The 16,680-nt window shown below is 37.4% G+C and overlaps 2 protein-coding genes across 5 annotated transcripts in view; one reads left to right on the top strand and one right to left on the bottom strand.

Moving 5' to 3' along the window:
* GPSM2 (G protein signaling modulator 2) overlaps nt 1-1,025 on the bottom strand; it is a 29,856-nt gene extending 28,831 nt beyond the window's left edge. For 2 of the 3 annotated variants that reach the window (XM_061345996.1, XM_061345992.1), the window contains exon 1: nt 867-1,025. The gene's annotated coding sequence lies outside the window, so the exon portion shown is untranslated. The remainder of the gene's footprint in view (nt 1-866) is intronic. The other variant, XM_061345994.1, reaches the window with a different exon arrangement.
* A 901-nt stretch (nt 1,026-1,926) lies between these two features.
* Nucleotides 1,927-14,148, top strand: AKNAD1 (AKNA domain containing 1). Of its 2 annotated transcripts, XM_061345990.1 has the most exons (15): nt 1,927-3,083; nt 3,858-3,917; nt 4,241-4,370; nt 4,471-4,622; nt 4,729-4,788; nt 5,276-5,409; nt 6,602-6,737; nt 7,176-7,336; nt 7,856-7,946; nt 8,580-8,686; nt 10,010-10,095; nt 10,830-10,952; nt 12,016-12,097; nt 12,937-13,084; nt 13,706-14,148. In XM_061345990.1, the coding sequence occupies exons 1-15, from the start codon at nt 1,974-1,976 to the stop codon at nt 13,826-13,828; spliced, it is 2,703 nt and encodes a 900-aa protein (XP_061201974.1). In that variant the 5' UTR covers nt 1,927-1,973; the 3' UTR covers nt 13,829-14,148. The 2 variants fall into 2 exon arrangements, with proteins under 2 accessions (XP_061201974.1, XP_061201975.1); XM_061345991.1 differs by lacking the exons at nt 12,016-12,097; nt 12,937-13,084; nt 13,706-14,148 and adding an exon at nt 11,036-11,712.
* Nucleotides 14,149-16,680: the final 2,532 nt, after the last annotated feature.

The following is a 16,680-nucleotide window of genomic DNA, read 5'->3' as shown; positions in this document are numbered from 1 at the left end:
ATGTGTCCTGCAGCCTGCTGGCAAAAATTTAACAGGAACAGCACATGAGGCTGAAAAGGCTTCTAAAGCAGTGTATTCACTGCTGAAAGGCCACAACTTAAAAGATGGGTAAAATCTGTATCTGCAGTCAGGTTAATAAAGGGTTAAAAAAAATTACTGATTAACTATGCTCCTCTGTTGAAAAATTGAATAAGCACAAGGGGAGTAACTCGACTAGCAAGACTACAGTCTAGTGGATAAATAGGTTAGGTGTGGTATAACTTCACTTTAGCTATGCCACAACATAATAACTAACTCAAATTCTTAGAGTTTAGAGCTTCTTCCCTGTACACAGGATGCTGCAGGTCCTTTAGTTTCTACTATATTAACAGACTGTTTCACGCCCCCTTCAAAATTTCATTTACTATTTATCATCCTTATCTATTTTGTTAAGGATAACACAACTGATTAAAGATATCTGATGCAATGCTCTTTTGCTACCGATTACACTTCAGAGGCACACGGGTGATCTCCTAGTACTAGTCAGTAAAAGCTAGTGGGATCGCTAGGTCTGGCTTTAGCTTCCAAAAGAGCAAGGTCCGCGACTACCAGAAGCATCGCTTCCAGCCACACCACTGCACTGCATGTATGAACACGAGCTTTCCAAAACTGACCAAGTTTCTTCGGCAACACATCAGGCCGCTCAGAAGCGGCTCACCGATATAGGCCCCGCAGCCCTGTGAAGCCGGGATTGGAAGCGCTGCCGACGGAGCAGATGCTGACAGGCAGCGCGACCCGTCGGGGCGCCAACTGCTCATCGCAACCCTTCCCGCCCGGCACCCAGGGACCACGGCGCGACCCCCGCCAGCTCCCAGGCCTGCGCTCACCTGGTGCCGGCACGACCGCTCCCTGAGGGGCTGCCACAGCCCCGCTGCCGCAGCGGCTCCCACAGAGCGGCGGGGAGGACGGGGCGGTGCCAACCACGCGCAGCCGCTCTTCGAACCCGCCAATCGCCGCCCGACCGCCCCCACAGGCGGGGCGCCCAACGCTCTGCCCGGCCAGCGGCAGCCCTCTGCGCACGGCCCGCCCCCCCGCCGGAAGACCGCATCATTCATACGGACCAATGGGGAGCGAGGGGGCGGGCCCAGAGGCGGAGGGAGCACCTGTGCCGCGCCCCGCCCCGGGGCAGGGCCCGCCTCCGCGCTGGGGTTACAGGCGTGTCAGCGGCCGCCGCACACCTGGTGCCCTCCGTACCACCGCAGCGCTGCACGATGCAACAGGAACGGAACTGCTGCCGGGCCCACAACGTCCGCAACAACACACTCCTCTACGGCTTCATAGCTCAGAGAGAACGGAACAGCTCAGCCACACAGCTGCTTGTAGAAAACTAGCGCTGTAAGTTCCTTCTTTCCACTTTTAGCGACTGCGGTGTGTGTGAAACTAGGCAGTTCATGAAACTGACAAGACTGGACACTACTTTAGTGTCGTACTAATTCTGTGCATTTTATCTGGTGAAATAAAGAAATAAAGGGGTAACAATGAAATTAAAAACAAGTTTAGGGGTTTTTCTCTGGTGCAGAAGCTGAAGAAATGCAATATAGTGGGGATGCAAAAGCTAAGAGAAACTGTATTACTTTTTTTAAAACTGAGGTTAAATTCTACTACCGTTGTTAGCTCCATCACAAGGGGTTTTACTCTATAATACTATTAAGATTAAGAACAAGAACAAATACCTGGTGCTAAGCTCAGTTCTCCTTTTCCCAATGCTTTTGGCATTTGTGTCTATTTCCCCCAGTCATTAAGCCAGACTTTCCTAGTGTAAATAAGAAAACATCCAAGTCAGGTGGATAGTCCTAAAAAGCCTACAGTAGGTAGCAGACACAAGCACATCTTATTCTCAATGTATTTAAGTATAAAATAATTATTACTCATACATTACAGATTTTGATCGATGCATTAACAAAAGCTCTACCCAGAAGTGGAGAAGCAATGGCATGTATATTTTATGTAAACTGGACATGGAGACTAAGAAGAAGTGCAAATCGTCAGAGTGGATGAAAAGCCAAATGAATAGTTCATTTTCAGATGACATAGGTTGTACCACGGATGCAACTGATGAGGAACAAGATGACTTACCATACGATGGAGATGTAGGAGTAAACTGTAAATACAATAATGATTCCGGTAATTTGAGTGACTGTACTTGTACAAGAGAGATTTCTGGTATTTTAAACTTAGTCTGTTCTGAAGATAACAAAAACATAAAAGCAGCAGGAAATCACAAAACTCATTCACAACCTGAAGAATTCTCCAGTCACCACTGCAGAGGTGCTGCAGGAACAATGGGAATTTCACCTGAAATACCTGGAAGTGAAGCTCCCTTTAAGAAGAAACTACCTACTAATAGATATAGTAAACCAGATAGCAAAGAACATCTAACTCACTCAAAAATGTCCAATGTCCTCTTGCGTCATTTTTCTAAGGGAGAGTTAACAAGCACATACCAGTTAATCGAATGCGAGACAATACCAGAGACATCTCTTACGGAAAGTATCAGTGACACTGTAAGCAAACCTGAGCCTTCAGAACATGTCAAAGGCCTTTCGGCACATGAACAGTGGGTAACTAACCCTGCAGAATATCACGTGGAAAAGCATGAGGAAGTAAATACTAGTGATAAAAATAAAAATTTGTGCAATGAGAATAGACCTGTTTCAAAGAAACCTATTTCTTCTACTGCTAAGTATGGGTACAAGCAAGAAAATATACAATTAATTAATGAAAACAATACCACACACATATTTCAAAACACAAAAGAAGAGAGCACCCTGTTTAAGGGAACAGTTTCACCTCATGAGCTCAAATATGAGCAAGGTCAAGCTCACTACTGCCTTCCTGACTTCCTCCAAGTTGCTTCAGAAGTTAAAGTACCAACAAGAAGTGACAACATTAACTCAGTTCCAACAACAGAAACAGCAAAATCCTTCCCTGTTTCACTATGTGAATCAGTAACTTTGAAAGTTATAGAAAATAACTATTTCAATTCTGCTCCAGTAGAGAATAGTGAAGAATCAGGCATTCCAGAACGGCTGCAACAGCTGGAGGTAATTAAAATGCTCTAATTCTTAATATTTGGTAAAGATTTCTTTACCATTGGAAGATACTGTGTCCAGCTACCATGACTAGTTCATGCAGGCAGCCTATAGGTATCAGCAAGTATGTCACCACAGTCCAAAACTGCTTTACCAAATCAAATATTGTGGGATTGAATTTATATGAAATTTAGATTACCAAATATTTAGTGATGCTCTGGAGTGTTATTTGCAATTATAAAGCATCTCATCAAACCATTAGGATAATCACAATAAATTGTTATTTCCAGTATTTTGGTGAATTTGAACATCTACATGTAAGTACTTTAAAGATTATTCTTGAAACTATATTTTTATACTGTACCTATGTTTGATAGACATCCTTGCCTTTTTCACATAGAATCATAGAATAGTTAGGGTTGAAAAGGACCTTAAAATCATCCAGCTCCAGTCCCCCTGCCGTGAGAAGGGATGCCTCACACTAGACCATATCGCCCAAGGCTCTGTCCAACCTGCCCTTGAACATCTTAATACTCTTTAACTATTTCAGCTGTATTAACTGACAAGTCAATTCTTTTAAATAATTAATTTGACAACATTTATTGTAGTAAATTTCTTTTAAGGTTTGTTAATAATTTGATAATCTCTTCTCCATTTCATGCCATGGAGTTGACTGACAGAGCTGTACAGATTCTTACGTCCATTCCTACATTGCTCTCTTAGTGAATCATTTGAGTTGTAACAAGTTTTAATACTTTTCCCTATTATTTTCTGGCTGCAAACAAGATGCTGACACAGCATGCTGACACCCCGAATCATATCGACCATCTGAGATTGAATCCTAAGGTAAAAATCTCTCAAACAGGTTTTTTGTTTCCTTCTCCTTGATCTCTAGAACTATAAATAATTCTCAAAACTATCTTGTCACCTTCATATTATACATCCCATTTATACAAATCCTGTTTAGATTTTCACAACATAGAGTTTTAAGTATTTATACAATAAGACACTATACACATATCAAACTATAAACACAAATTATATGGGATTGTTATAATAAACATTTCATTAATATTAATAGCTTGCACTATGTATTTTATTTCTAAATTTCTTGTTTATGTCCATAAGTGTTCTTTATATTTTTACAACCAAATTTCTCATTTTAACAGGTACTTACTCAGTCAGATTGTCCAAATACTAGCATTTCTGTTTACTCAGGAGACACTGGAATGCCCTCTGAAGTCTTTACATTAAATGCTCCGATCCTTATACAACCTACACATGGTTTGTCTCAAGCAAGTAAATAATTAAATGACTACTTCATGTAATTTATCAGCAGTTCTGGGCAGATTCTTTGGGCAGAAATTCCAATTGATTGATCTTCCCTTGTATTCTGTAGGATTACAGTATGGAACTACAACATCAGCATTACCAGCAGTTGGGACAGTAGAAGCATACTGTCCAAATCCTTCTAATTTACTGCCAGAACTAACACTAGGAGAAAAGATGACTCGAATACTAAAGGATCAGACAGATGAAGTGATAAAGAAAGTAAGGAGCTCTGTTTCAATATATACATTGTATTGATGCTCAGATTTTATATTCATCATATTAATATTTAAAATCCTTAATAAAATTCTAATATTTTGTCTTGAAGGTGGAAGAATTCTCTAAGCATATGACCCAGGAGACATTACTTTTACAAGACAACTGTCTGGTAAATTATGTATTTTCAGTTATCTGAAACACACTTTAAATGGCTCTAGACTCAATGTGCAGGCAATATACTCCATCTTTTCATCAGAGATGTTTAAAAATACTTTTTTTCTCCATCTCACACAAATTATGAGTTTAAAAGGCAATCATCAAAGTGTTCAGTAGGTGGCTGAATTCTTAAATCTCTTTTAAGGATTATAACTCAAACCTATTAGCAAAAGGAATTAAGTTGCCATGTAAGTTACTAATTTCGACATGCAGGGTGTCCATTCATAAGTCATGAGTTAGTATTTTAGTCATACACAAAGGGGCAGCACAGAGTACTACGTGGATATATAAGATGCAGTCCTGTTCCAATCCACAGCAGTACCAGAATTCTTACCAACTTCACTGTCAACAGCATCTAGCTTACCTAGCACAAGTAGCTATCACTGTGGTGTGCTAAATCATAATGACAATTGCTATTGAATTATTTCTTATTGGTGAAGGCATTAAATCAGTTGAAAAGATACCTTGATGCCTTGGAAAGGAATTACTTAACAGCTAGAGAAGAGCACCATAATTTGCAGCTGCAGAACTACAAGGACAAGTCTATCAACGTTGGAGAGTTTGATCCTGAAAGGTTAGAAGTGATAATTAGTACCTCAGTCTATTTTCTGCATTTTGAGTGTTTTACAACCCGTACTTCATTTATCCAATATAATTTTTAAGTGCAAACATTATCTTAGAATCATAGAATCATACAATAGTTAGGGTTGGAAAGGACCTTAAGATCATCAAGTTCCAACCCCCCTGCCATGGGCAGGGACACCTCACTCTAAACCATATTACCCAAGGCCTCATCCAACCTGGCCTTGAACACTGCCAGGGATGAAGCATTCACAACCTCCCTGGGCAACCCATTCCAGTGCCTCACCACCCTAACAGGAAAGAATTTCCTCCTTATATCCAATCTAAACTTCCCCTGTTTAAGTTTTAACCCATTGCCCTTTGTCCTATCACTACAGTCCCTAATGAAGAGTCCCTCCCCAGCATCCCTATAGGCCCCCTTCAGATACTGGAAGGCTGCTATGAGGTCTCCATGCAGCCTTCTCTTCTCCAGGCTGAACAGCCCCAACTTTCTCAGCCGATCTTCATATGGGAGGTGGTCCAGTCCCCTGATCATTCTCGTGGCCCTCCTCTGGACTTGTTCCAACAGATCCATGTTCTTTTTATGTTGAGGACACCAGAACTGCACACAATACTCCAGGTGAGGTCTCACAGGAACAGAGTAAAGGGGCAGGATCACCTCCTTCGACCTGCTGGTCACACTCCTTTTGATGCAGCCCAGGATACTGTTGGCTTTCTGGGCTGCAAGCGCACACTGCCGGCTCATGTTCATTTTCTCATCGACCAGCACCCCCAAGTCCATCTTCGCAGGGCTGCTCTGAATCTCTTCTCTGCCCAGCCTGTAGCTGTGTCTGGGATTGCTCCGACCCAGCTGGAGGACTTTGCACTTGGCATGGTTAAACTTCATGAGGTTGGCATCAGCCCACCTCACAAGCGTGTCAAGGTCCCTCTGGATGGCATTCCTTCCCTCCAGCGTATCAACCAAATATCTTAATATCTTAATACTATATGTGGTAAACTAAAAGTGATTGGCCAATATTTTAGGCTAATTAATTAATTCAAGTACTTCAGAAGGGCTCAGTGAACTGCATTTTATTTCATATCCTATGGGAACTGTACTGCAATGCCCAATACAGTTATTATAGTAATAAATAAAGTATCAGTTTATACATATTTCACTAACTGTGTATTGCAATTGGGTTTAGAAAGTTGGAAGGGGAAATATTTAGACTTGGCATGCTGCTTGAAGACATCCAAGAACAAACTTATGACAGCAAATGCAACTTGTCTTCTTTGCTTACTTCCGATGAATCTACCCATTCATCATATTGCCTTTGTGAGGTAATTCTTACTATTTCAAATCTACAGTTATTCTGTTTTAAGTAAGAAAATACAAGCAGCTATTTTAAACTTTTACAAAGCTATCTTTGCTTTGGGATACTAATCACCATCATTTAGTTGAAAGAAATACTACTTCATTTGTCCAAGATTCTGAACTGCAAAATTACTGGAAGATTAAACATTATTATGCTGTAGAAAATTAAGCTTACTACTAAGAATGGCAGTATTTTGTCCTAGATCATAAATGCACAGAAAGTAATCTTATGGCCTTCTACACATCTGTAGACAAATATCAGCAAATGTTTTCATAGTCAATGGTTCAGAAAACATTTTTCCCTAAATCCCAAGTTAGGGACACTGAAAATGCTAGCTGGTAGAAGTCACATACTTGCAATGCAACAACCACGTACTACTCTATGCTATGGTTACTTTATACAGAGCTCAGTAGTTTCAAGCACTGCTGATCCTCCAGAAAGAAGAAGCATTGAAAACTTATTTCTTTCCAACAATGAGGGAGAAAAAAGTCAGACAACTGATGTAATCCCAAAGACAAATCAGTTTTCTTCAGAAGGTGAAAAGTGCAATCTCTGCCTTCACACGTAAGTGAAAACTTTGAATATCTATTTATCAGTTTTTATAAAAGTTTATCTAAAATTATTTGCTGAATATAGAAAATTCAGCATGTCTGGAATTTCTGAAATCAACAGGGATACTTCCAGAATAAAACTTTTATAGAATTCTGTAACTATATACCCAAGAATTCCTTCCAGCCTGGCATTGCTACCTTTCTGGGTTTTATGGACCTCAAAGTATTTCCTGAAGCCAAAACTCTACCATCAGTTTCACTAGGAGCTAAACCCTACTGAATGCACTGCATCACGCAAAATTCACTGGCACTGAGAACGACACTGCCAGTAAAAGTTACTTGCCAATATTTGTGTGGTCTTTTTAATTAAACAAGAAAAGTGAGGGATGCAGATATTGACATAATTTGCCATCAAACCTTCATGAAGCAATTTTACATACCATCTCTGCCCTTCTGGGGAGTTTTATCTGGGGTATTAATCGTATCTCGGTGAGATTAGAAAAATAAAATTAATGTTTTTCCCTTAACCGAGGTTACAAAAGAGAGGTGAATCAGCTTCCAGAAGACAAAGAGAGCCTCTGAGAAAAGGTCTGCTAGCAAATAAACATTCTTCCAACATAATGGTATGCGATGTGTTTCCATCCTCACTTCTTTTTTTTTTAACTTGCATTATCTTATCCAGCTTTGAGATAACACATATTTCTCTTCAGTAGTTGCACAGCATGATAGCTCATCTTTTGGGATATTACAGCATATTGTAACATTAGAATCATAGAGCAGTGAAAACAAAACATTGCTGAATTGATTTCCAAAGGAGAAATTTAAAAGGACTCTCAAACATTTTAGAGATCTGTGATAAAATTGATTTCTCTCAGGAAAGACTTAACTGTGTTTGTTAGCCTGACTTTATTATTTGTTCAGAGAGCAACAACCTTCAAACAATTGCTTGCCTTTAAACATATTTAAAACATAGAAAGATTCATTCATGTATACCCATCTTTCTAAAAGCAAGATGAAACCTGTCTTGAATTCCAACTGCTTGGACAATAAAGTGGTCATATTTTTCCCAGTCTGCTCTACAGACAGAATTGTAAAAAGATAAATCAAATTGTAGACTTGATGGTAACTAAAAGCAATACAGAACTGATATGCAAACACTGTGATTGTTTATACTATCCTGTTTGATATGTCATACAGTTATAGATACACAGTAATATAAACATATATGCATTTGGTTTGCCTTCTCTGTCCAACAGAGACGCCTTTCACCTGAGCAGAAATATCCTGCTGAAGGTCTTGCATGCCACAGTCAGGATACATCAAGACAAAAATGTAATGCTGATAAAGATTCAAGTATAAATGGGTAAGTGTATAATGTATTTTGCCTTGTCATATATGTGGTTTCCTACAGCTAAGTGAATGGATACATGCATGTACATTGATATGTCTCTATACTGGACTCTGCCTGAAACACTGAAGGACATCTTTAATACAGATAAATGAGATGACAATCTGTTTTTTAAGTTTATCAGCAGATAATCACATAAGGTATGTAGTAAACCAGATGACCAGAGAAATGGCAGAGCTCCCATTAAAGAGAGGATTACACACATATTATAAAGTATCCCATCTCACTAGACCATTGTACCACCATAAGGTTTAGAGTGCTTAAGTGGTACAGAGTTATTTTAATAGTGTATTAAGAGAAGAGGCTTTGTCTTGGTTCTCTATTGATTCATGTCAGCATCCCAAACAGGGATTACTGCAAAATGTTCAGCAATGTAAAATGTTTGAAGTTATCACTGTTATCAACTACCTTGTAGGCCTGGAAAGAGAACATATGGATACCTCTACATCTACTACTGAGCGACCCTTACATTTGAAAAGTTTCAGTTATAGAAATGCCAGTGTGATGAAATAAATCTACATGTGTTATTTTGGAGTTTCAATTTTTGGCAAATTAAATCTTTAACCAAACCTAGATCTCACCGTACATGCAGTGTACAACACAATAACATTAATCTAAATATAAATGTTAATCTTTATGTAGCAGAACTCACCTAAGTTACTTTTTTTTTTCCCACCTGTCATTTAAAGAAAGTTAGCTCCATTTCTGACCATTATTTTCATGAATGAGTAGAATATTTTCCAAATAAATATGATGATACTGTATGCCTTAAGTTGAAAGTAGATGTAAAATCACACAAACAAGGAACTTGGTTCTTGTTCTGGCAGAAAGTACATCTCAAATATTCCTCTTATTACCTGAAGGCAGTAAAATTAAAGCCTTAATAGCTCAAAGCTACCAAGAAACTGTATAATCCTTACCATTGATAATATTTTGATGCAACATACATAATTACATAGGATTTTCATACTAATTTGCTATTCAGAGATGTGATTATTAAAAGCTCTACTTTCAAGCACTTTTAACAGCTCTGGTAGTAGAGTCCTTTTGTCAGAATGTGTGCTTTAGCTAAAGGGGTAACAATTTCCCAATTGGTTAATTTTTAATTTAAGCTTCTACTTAGCACTTTTTCAGATAATTGATACAGGTAGAGTTATTTCTAAGGGTAAATCTGATTTGTCCTCAAGTAAGAAGTGATCAAACATTAATATAATATGCTTATAAGGCTCATTATAAAGGTATTAAGGTACAATTAATATTTTGTTTTCATACTCAAAGAAACACAAACATACAGGAAAAGAAAACTGGAATTTGTTCACTCTTCATGCAGAGAAAACCAACTGATTTATCAGACAGCAACCTGAGTAAGTAGTGATGGCATACAAAGGTCAGAACTGTGCTTCTGCCTACTACTGAATCATGTTCAATACATACCTATCACATCTCAGCAGCTTGTCTTTTCACTGCAGAATACTCTGAAGCATGGGCTGTCCTAGTTTCAATTTTAAGTCTGAATATGTAGGTTATTCTTACCTTTGGTCTGCCTGTTGTCCTTGGCTTCTCTGCCATATCCATTCACTTTAACGTAAAACACTAGAGGCCATTATTGTTAGTACTGATATGTGCAATAGCTAAAGAGTGCTGTACTAGATCTCCCAAATTCTGCTGTCACATTCCTCTTACGCTGCATTGTTTTCACAAAACTATGGAGATGAGAGAGCCTAATATAAATAAAAAAAAAAAAAACCCTCAAAACACCAAAAAACACACACACACACACACACACACACACAAAACCAACAAAATCTGAAAACCAAAAACAAACCAGCAAAAAAAAAAAAAAAACACACACACACAAAACACCAGTTCTCAGACTAGAAACAACCACCACAAAAAAAAATAAAATCTACATTTGAGACAATCTTTAAAGTTCAGTCCTCACCTGTGATGGACAAAAAAGTACTACTTCAAATTGCAGCAGTGTTAATAGCAGCAAAGGGCTCACAAATGATGGTGCTGAAAGACAAATAATTACCTAGGTACACAGGCCAAAATTTTTACTATTTCAGACCTTTTTAATTTATTTTTGGGATTTTAGGCAGCGATTCAGAAGACATCTCTGCCTACAATTCCTATAATGATTCACCAAACAAGGAACTTATGAATTGTGAAAATAGAAGATACAAAACACTCAGTAAAAGATCACATGGAGAGAGAAGAGGTATAATATTCGCAAAAATATTAATACGTACGCAAAAATATTTTTAATAGTGTTTGTTTTTCTAAACATGTCTTTGTTTTCAGAGTTTAGATGCAGATGCTCTACAGGAAGCAAAGATCAGTTTCAACTCAGGAATTACAGAGTCTGTTGAGTCTTGTGCCAAATGTAGAAATAAATGTTGGGGTTCATCTTATAAGTATAATGTGTACTGAAATAATTGCCTATCACAGGTTAAGATTTCAAGAGGCAGAAGGCCACATTGCAACTAGCAGGTCAAATCTAATTTAGTGTAAGCAACCAGAAGCAACAATAGATGTGTATAGATCTTGTAGAGCAGTATCAGCAAATCCAACTTTTACACACCTGGCCAAGTTTAGTCCTTATACACACCCTACCTGATTCTTCATGAGAAGAGTCCCTTCCATGTTTCATTTATGACAGGAATATCTCATTTTGCAGTGCCATAAAGAAGAATTTTTAAAATTGGGTATTACTGTGCCAACTTTCAGTGCTAGCTGTTACCTGAAGTAAACAAGTACTAAAGAAGATTTCATCTCCACACTCAAAATTGTGTGACATACAAAGTCAAGAAAAGCCTTATTTTATAAATAATATTTACAATGTTGAACATGTAGCTTTTAATGTCTTTTACCTCAGACTCCTCTCTACATTGTAGAAAAATTGCATACAGAAAAACACAAATTTTCAGCAGTGGGAGGGAAGTACAAATTAGTTACTTATTTGTATAAATTCTGTAAACTTATAAATCAAAGAAGTATTCATGTAATGATTTGGATTATATGAGTCTGATTACACTTTGCCTCTGTAGTCTTTCACTATATGAAATTAATATAAATCTGCATACTATTTACCACAGAACTAAATTCAACAGCAAACACAAACAGGTTAATCTGTCCTCATTTACAGAAAGAACCATATTCAAGTTTTATTCAGGAATGATATTTACTTGATTTTTTATGAATGCGAAATGAAGAAAAATTATAAATACATAGCAAATTACTTTTTTTTGTCTTTGTTTTAAACATGGCCTCAACTACTCCAGCTTATTCACAGCAAAGACTTTCCTCTCAAAAGGCTCAAAAAAATAAACAGCCACGTGAACTTGTAAACAGACTTTCTCCAAGGTAAGCTGCAGCAATAACTATATAGTACAAAAGAAAATGACATCATTGAAGATTCAGCAAGGAAAAAACAACTCACCAGTATCAAACAGAAGGAAAGTTTCATCTTTGCAGTGTATGATGTATATTAGAATTTTAATCATTAGTGAAATGAAAATACTTAACCTAATAGCAAGTGTAAATAATTCTTAAGAGTAGTTCTTGAATGTTTCTAATTTAAGGAAGAGTAAACACAAACTTCTTCAACTGACATATTTAGTAGTAAAAAAAAAAAATAAAAATTTCACTTGATTAAGAGGATGGTCCCATTCACAGATTAAAAAGCAGATCTGCATTAGTTAAGATTAGTTAAGTTCTGTTTGCTACCATTTCTTTATACATAATAGTCCTATTTTAACTATTGTTAACATTAAATTATAGTGGGAGTCTGAGAAGTAAAATGGATTCTTAACTGTAGGCACATACTAGACTGAAATTCAGACAATTTTGTCACCATAGTTTTTGACAGCATTACTCAGGCATTTCCAGGCAATTGCCTGGAAGCACAGCAGCTGGACTTGAGAATTAATGGCACAGACCACTCAGAGAAAGCAGCAAGAATGCAATACTATTTTGAGTGATTTCCTGACTCCGCATCCTGGCATGTTTTCTATCTTACTGCAATACAGATGCAACACAAATTATGATGGACTGTGCTTTACAGTTAAATGAAAAATTCTACTCATTGTAAAATTAACTTGCTACTGAGTATGCTGTCAAGATGTTTACATATTTATTTCATATTACAGAAATTCTTTGTTTACTAAAATTGTTTGTATTTATGCTATGCATCCTATTTTTAGGCAAAACTCGGAGGCTGCCAAAACCTGCTATTCAAGCACATACGATAAAATTATTCTTTCATGTCACTACTTACCCAGCAAGAAGTCTGGCCAAACCAAATCTGCAATCAACATCAGATACAGAAATGCTAATGAGTCCAATGCAAATGTAAGACTTCAGAATGAAAATTAAAAGCCACACAACTACCCTGGGAAGCTTTCATCCCCACATCACGACACTGTTGAACATCCCATTCTTAGAAAGTTGTCTGTAACCTAAGCATGTCTAGTCTTTTTGAGGATAAGACAGGAGGGAGTTAAAATCCCAAGTATTCTAGCTTATGTATTAGTATGTTATTTCATATGAGTATGTTACAGACTCTTTATGCAACTCAGTCCCTGCATAAATGGGAAAAGGAACAGAAAAGGAGCACTGGCTCTTATTTCTGGAATTATATTTCATATACTGAAATAAAATATGTCATACAAACCACTATCAAAACCTAAAGAAAACCTTCCCAATGCCATAAACATGCACCACACTGGGCTTCTACTTTAGAAATGTGTAAACATCTCTCAGTTGAAAGGATTACTCAAAGAGAGAAATAACTATCAGGTACTTCCAACTTGAATCCTGGAATGGTCTCACATGACTCAGAATTTTTTCTTCTCAACATGTATTCAGAGTGAAAACACTGCACAGAACCTTAAACAAACCTAATTTTCTATTCTACACCTACGTAAACATCTGCCTTTAGTATTAACAAGGCTATATTTTATTATTTCCCAGCAGATTTTACATTCTGCTCTGGATCATGCCATACAGACAGCAAACATTTTGAAGAAAGCTACTGAACGAATGGTACAAGCAGTTTCAGAAGATCTGGCTAAAGTTAAAAGGAAGCAGCTTTAATTACCCAGTTTCAAATGCTACATTGTTTTGCTGGTTGATACTGAAGCATCAGTATCTCTACAAATATGAAATAACAAATACAAAGATCAGAAAGTCAGCTAGCTGACTTTGTTAGTTGTTCTGTAGCTATCAGTTCTAAACCAAACCAGAGCTTATTGGTATTACACATGTTCACACTCAGTCTCTGACCTGGCAAAAAAAAAATCCTAATTCTACTGAGAGTCTTCAGGATGTTGGCTCATCCCCATTACTGCGCACAGCTACCTTGTCTGGGTTTTCATTTAAGACAGCTTAATAAAAATTGGCTTAAACAAGCAAAAGTAACTTTTTGACTTTTTATCCCCTCCCACCCCTCAACAGGAGAATAAAGCTTAGTGATTACTACATGTATTTTCTTCCCAGGCCTTAACAGCAGCTGCTTAAGCACAACAAAGGGAAATAGCCTCTGCACCTACGACACCAGTAAGCATTATGCTCACATACCAAGTTGTAATTAATATTTGTAATTATTTTGCTTTTAGAGTGCCCTACATTGGGAGTTGCTTTTAAAGGACTTACTTGCACATCTCAGTAACTTAGTATTACCATCTGTTGTGTAAGTTCTCCAGCTACATTTTCTATTTCTTCAATGCAGTGTCCTTACCCTGTCAGATATTTGGCTTTGAGAATTTACATTTTAGTAAGTAGGTTGGAGAATTTAATTAAGATACTGTAGAAATACAGTGGGCCAAGAGGAGTCATATTATCTTCCTTCTGAAATCCATTTAACTGCAGTTATTACAAGCAAGTTAACAGCCTTATTATTACCAGGGATGTTATTCACTGAAGCAATTCCCAAATATATAAGAACTGATGGAAATCAAGTTAGACATGACAGTGCATTGCTTAAATAGGCAGTCATTTTCAGGGAAACTGGAGTGGTTTCATCAGTTGATGGATACAGAGATAACTAGACTCCATGCATGCAAGCAGTGACGACTAAGCTTGCTGCTGTGTACCACTGATTTACCAGCCTGAGTCAACAGCTTTTTGTTTTTCAGGGTTTCTTCCACACCTGATAGCCAACAATACTATTAACCTTCCTTTTCTTGGTATATCCTTATAACTTGATTTGCCTCTGCTTATTATCCATGGTTTTGCTTTATTTAGCTTAAGACAACAGCACAGGTGAAAGGCTCACTAGCCTTTGAAGTTGCTGGATTAATGTTTGGAATGTTCCTATTATTACTTTACAAATTAACTTCATAGTTAAAGTAACTGCTATAGATTTCCTAGATCCAATAAAAAGAGTAATTAATCTCTACCATAGAAATCTTCCCACACAACAAGAACAGCTAGACCTTTTGCTCATCCTGGGTCACTGTCTGAACCCACTGTCCCAGACATGACAGCAAATGCCCAAGAATAAAAAAAAAACAGAAGACAAGCACATAGTGACATTTACTTAGAACATTCTCTGGGAAATTAAAAGCTCAGAGTCCTTCACCATCAACAGTAATAATCTTTAATAGCCCCATAAAAAATTTTCTCCCGTGTGTGTCAAGGTTTTTGCCCCTCCCTCCCAACCACCCCCCACCCCCCCCAAATGTAAAGCATGCTATATTACTGCACCATGTCTCACTTGTTTTCCCCTTGATCAAGGATCCTATTCTAGCCATTCTTGACACAGAAATTATTCCATACCTTTGATTTTCCTCTTCATCATCTCTGCATCTTGTCCAGATTTCTAGATTCAACTTAAGAAGTATTAAAGATATTTCCAAGTGCAATTTATCTAGGTGAATCAGACCAACATGTGCTTATGTGATTCTGGGCCCACATTTATGGGATAGGAAGATATTTTAAGATGCATAATATGAAAACAGGAACTTTCAAAATTTACATTTACTCTAAAATACTAGGGTTTGGGAGGAGACTTTTATCTTGATACAACTCTTGTCCATTCTTGATCTTGATAAAACAATTTTTGATCTAGAAAAGTAGCCAAGAAGATCCTTGGAAAAAACAACTAGCTATCTTTACAAGAAATCTGCTCCCATCACCACCACCACCCCCTTCACAAGCTCCTGTAACAAACCAGCTGTTTTCAGCTACATATCTCTCTGATTACTTTTCTTAAAGCATCTCTCTTAATCCATCTTTGCAGTAAGGCTTGGCTTTGCCTGCTGGCAACACCAGATGATGGGTTCAAAAGTCTTATATTTATCAGCTATCCAATTTTGAGCTAGTGACAGCACTTAAGACTATCAAGCGTCTGCTTTCAGCTTAGCTGCCAAATCCATAAAAGTAATCCAACATTTCAAGCTGGTATTTCTTCAACTCTCAATATCAATACAATAGATTCTATATACTACTGTATTTCAATTATTTCAGTCCTTAAGTAGGACACTTTGATATCAGTTATTTTGTTCTATATTTATTGCTTTTAAGTTTTTGGAGTACAAAAACAAAATGCAATTACATACTGCTTTTACACTGAACCTGGGTTCTTCTTGCCAAAGTGTAAAGACTCCTAACTTTAATTGTTTAATACTGATTTCAAAGTGTGCATCTTCAGTAAAAAGTGTTGAGCACTGCATTTCTTAAATACATACTTTTACCCTGCATTTTTACTGTGATATTTAGAGCTAGCAACTAGAATTCAGATAAATGTAAGTTATCTCTGCTTTTTTTTTTGATGTTTTGATGCACATGACGTTTAAAGAATCAGTTAAGGAGGTGGTGTTCCTGTATCCCCACCTAAAATAAAGTCAGAATACATTACATGTTTAACTCATGTATATGCATTTGAAAGCTACAGCCACGTATCCTCATCACACACCATGTCCTGCAACATTCTAGAATCATTACAT

The sequence above is a fragment of the Neopsephotus bourkii genome, unplaced genomic scaffold (assembly GCF_033783945.1).
Source record: "Neopsephotus bourkii isolate Nb327-2 ecotype Australia unplaced genomic scaffold, CSIRO-AGI_Nbou_v1 NB_250, whole genome shotgun sequence".
NCBI classification, from domain to species: domain Eukaryota; kingdom Metazoa; phylum Chordata; class Aves; order Psittaciformes; family Psittacidae; genus Neopsephotus; species Neopsephotus bourkii.
Note: the sequence above shows the minus strand (reverse complement) of the source record. Positions and strands in the feature narration are given on the sequence as shown.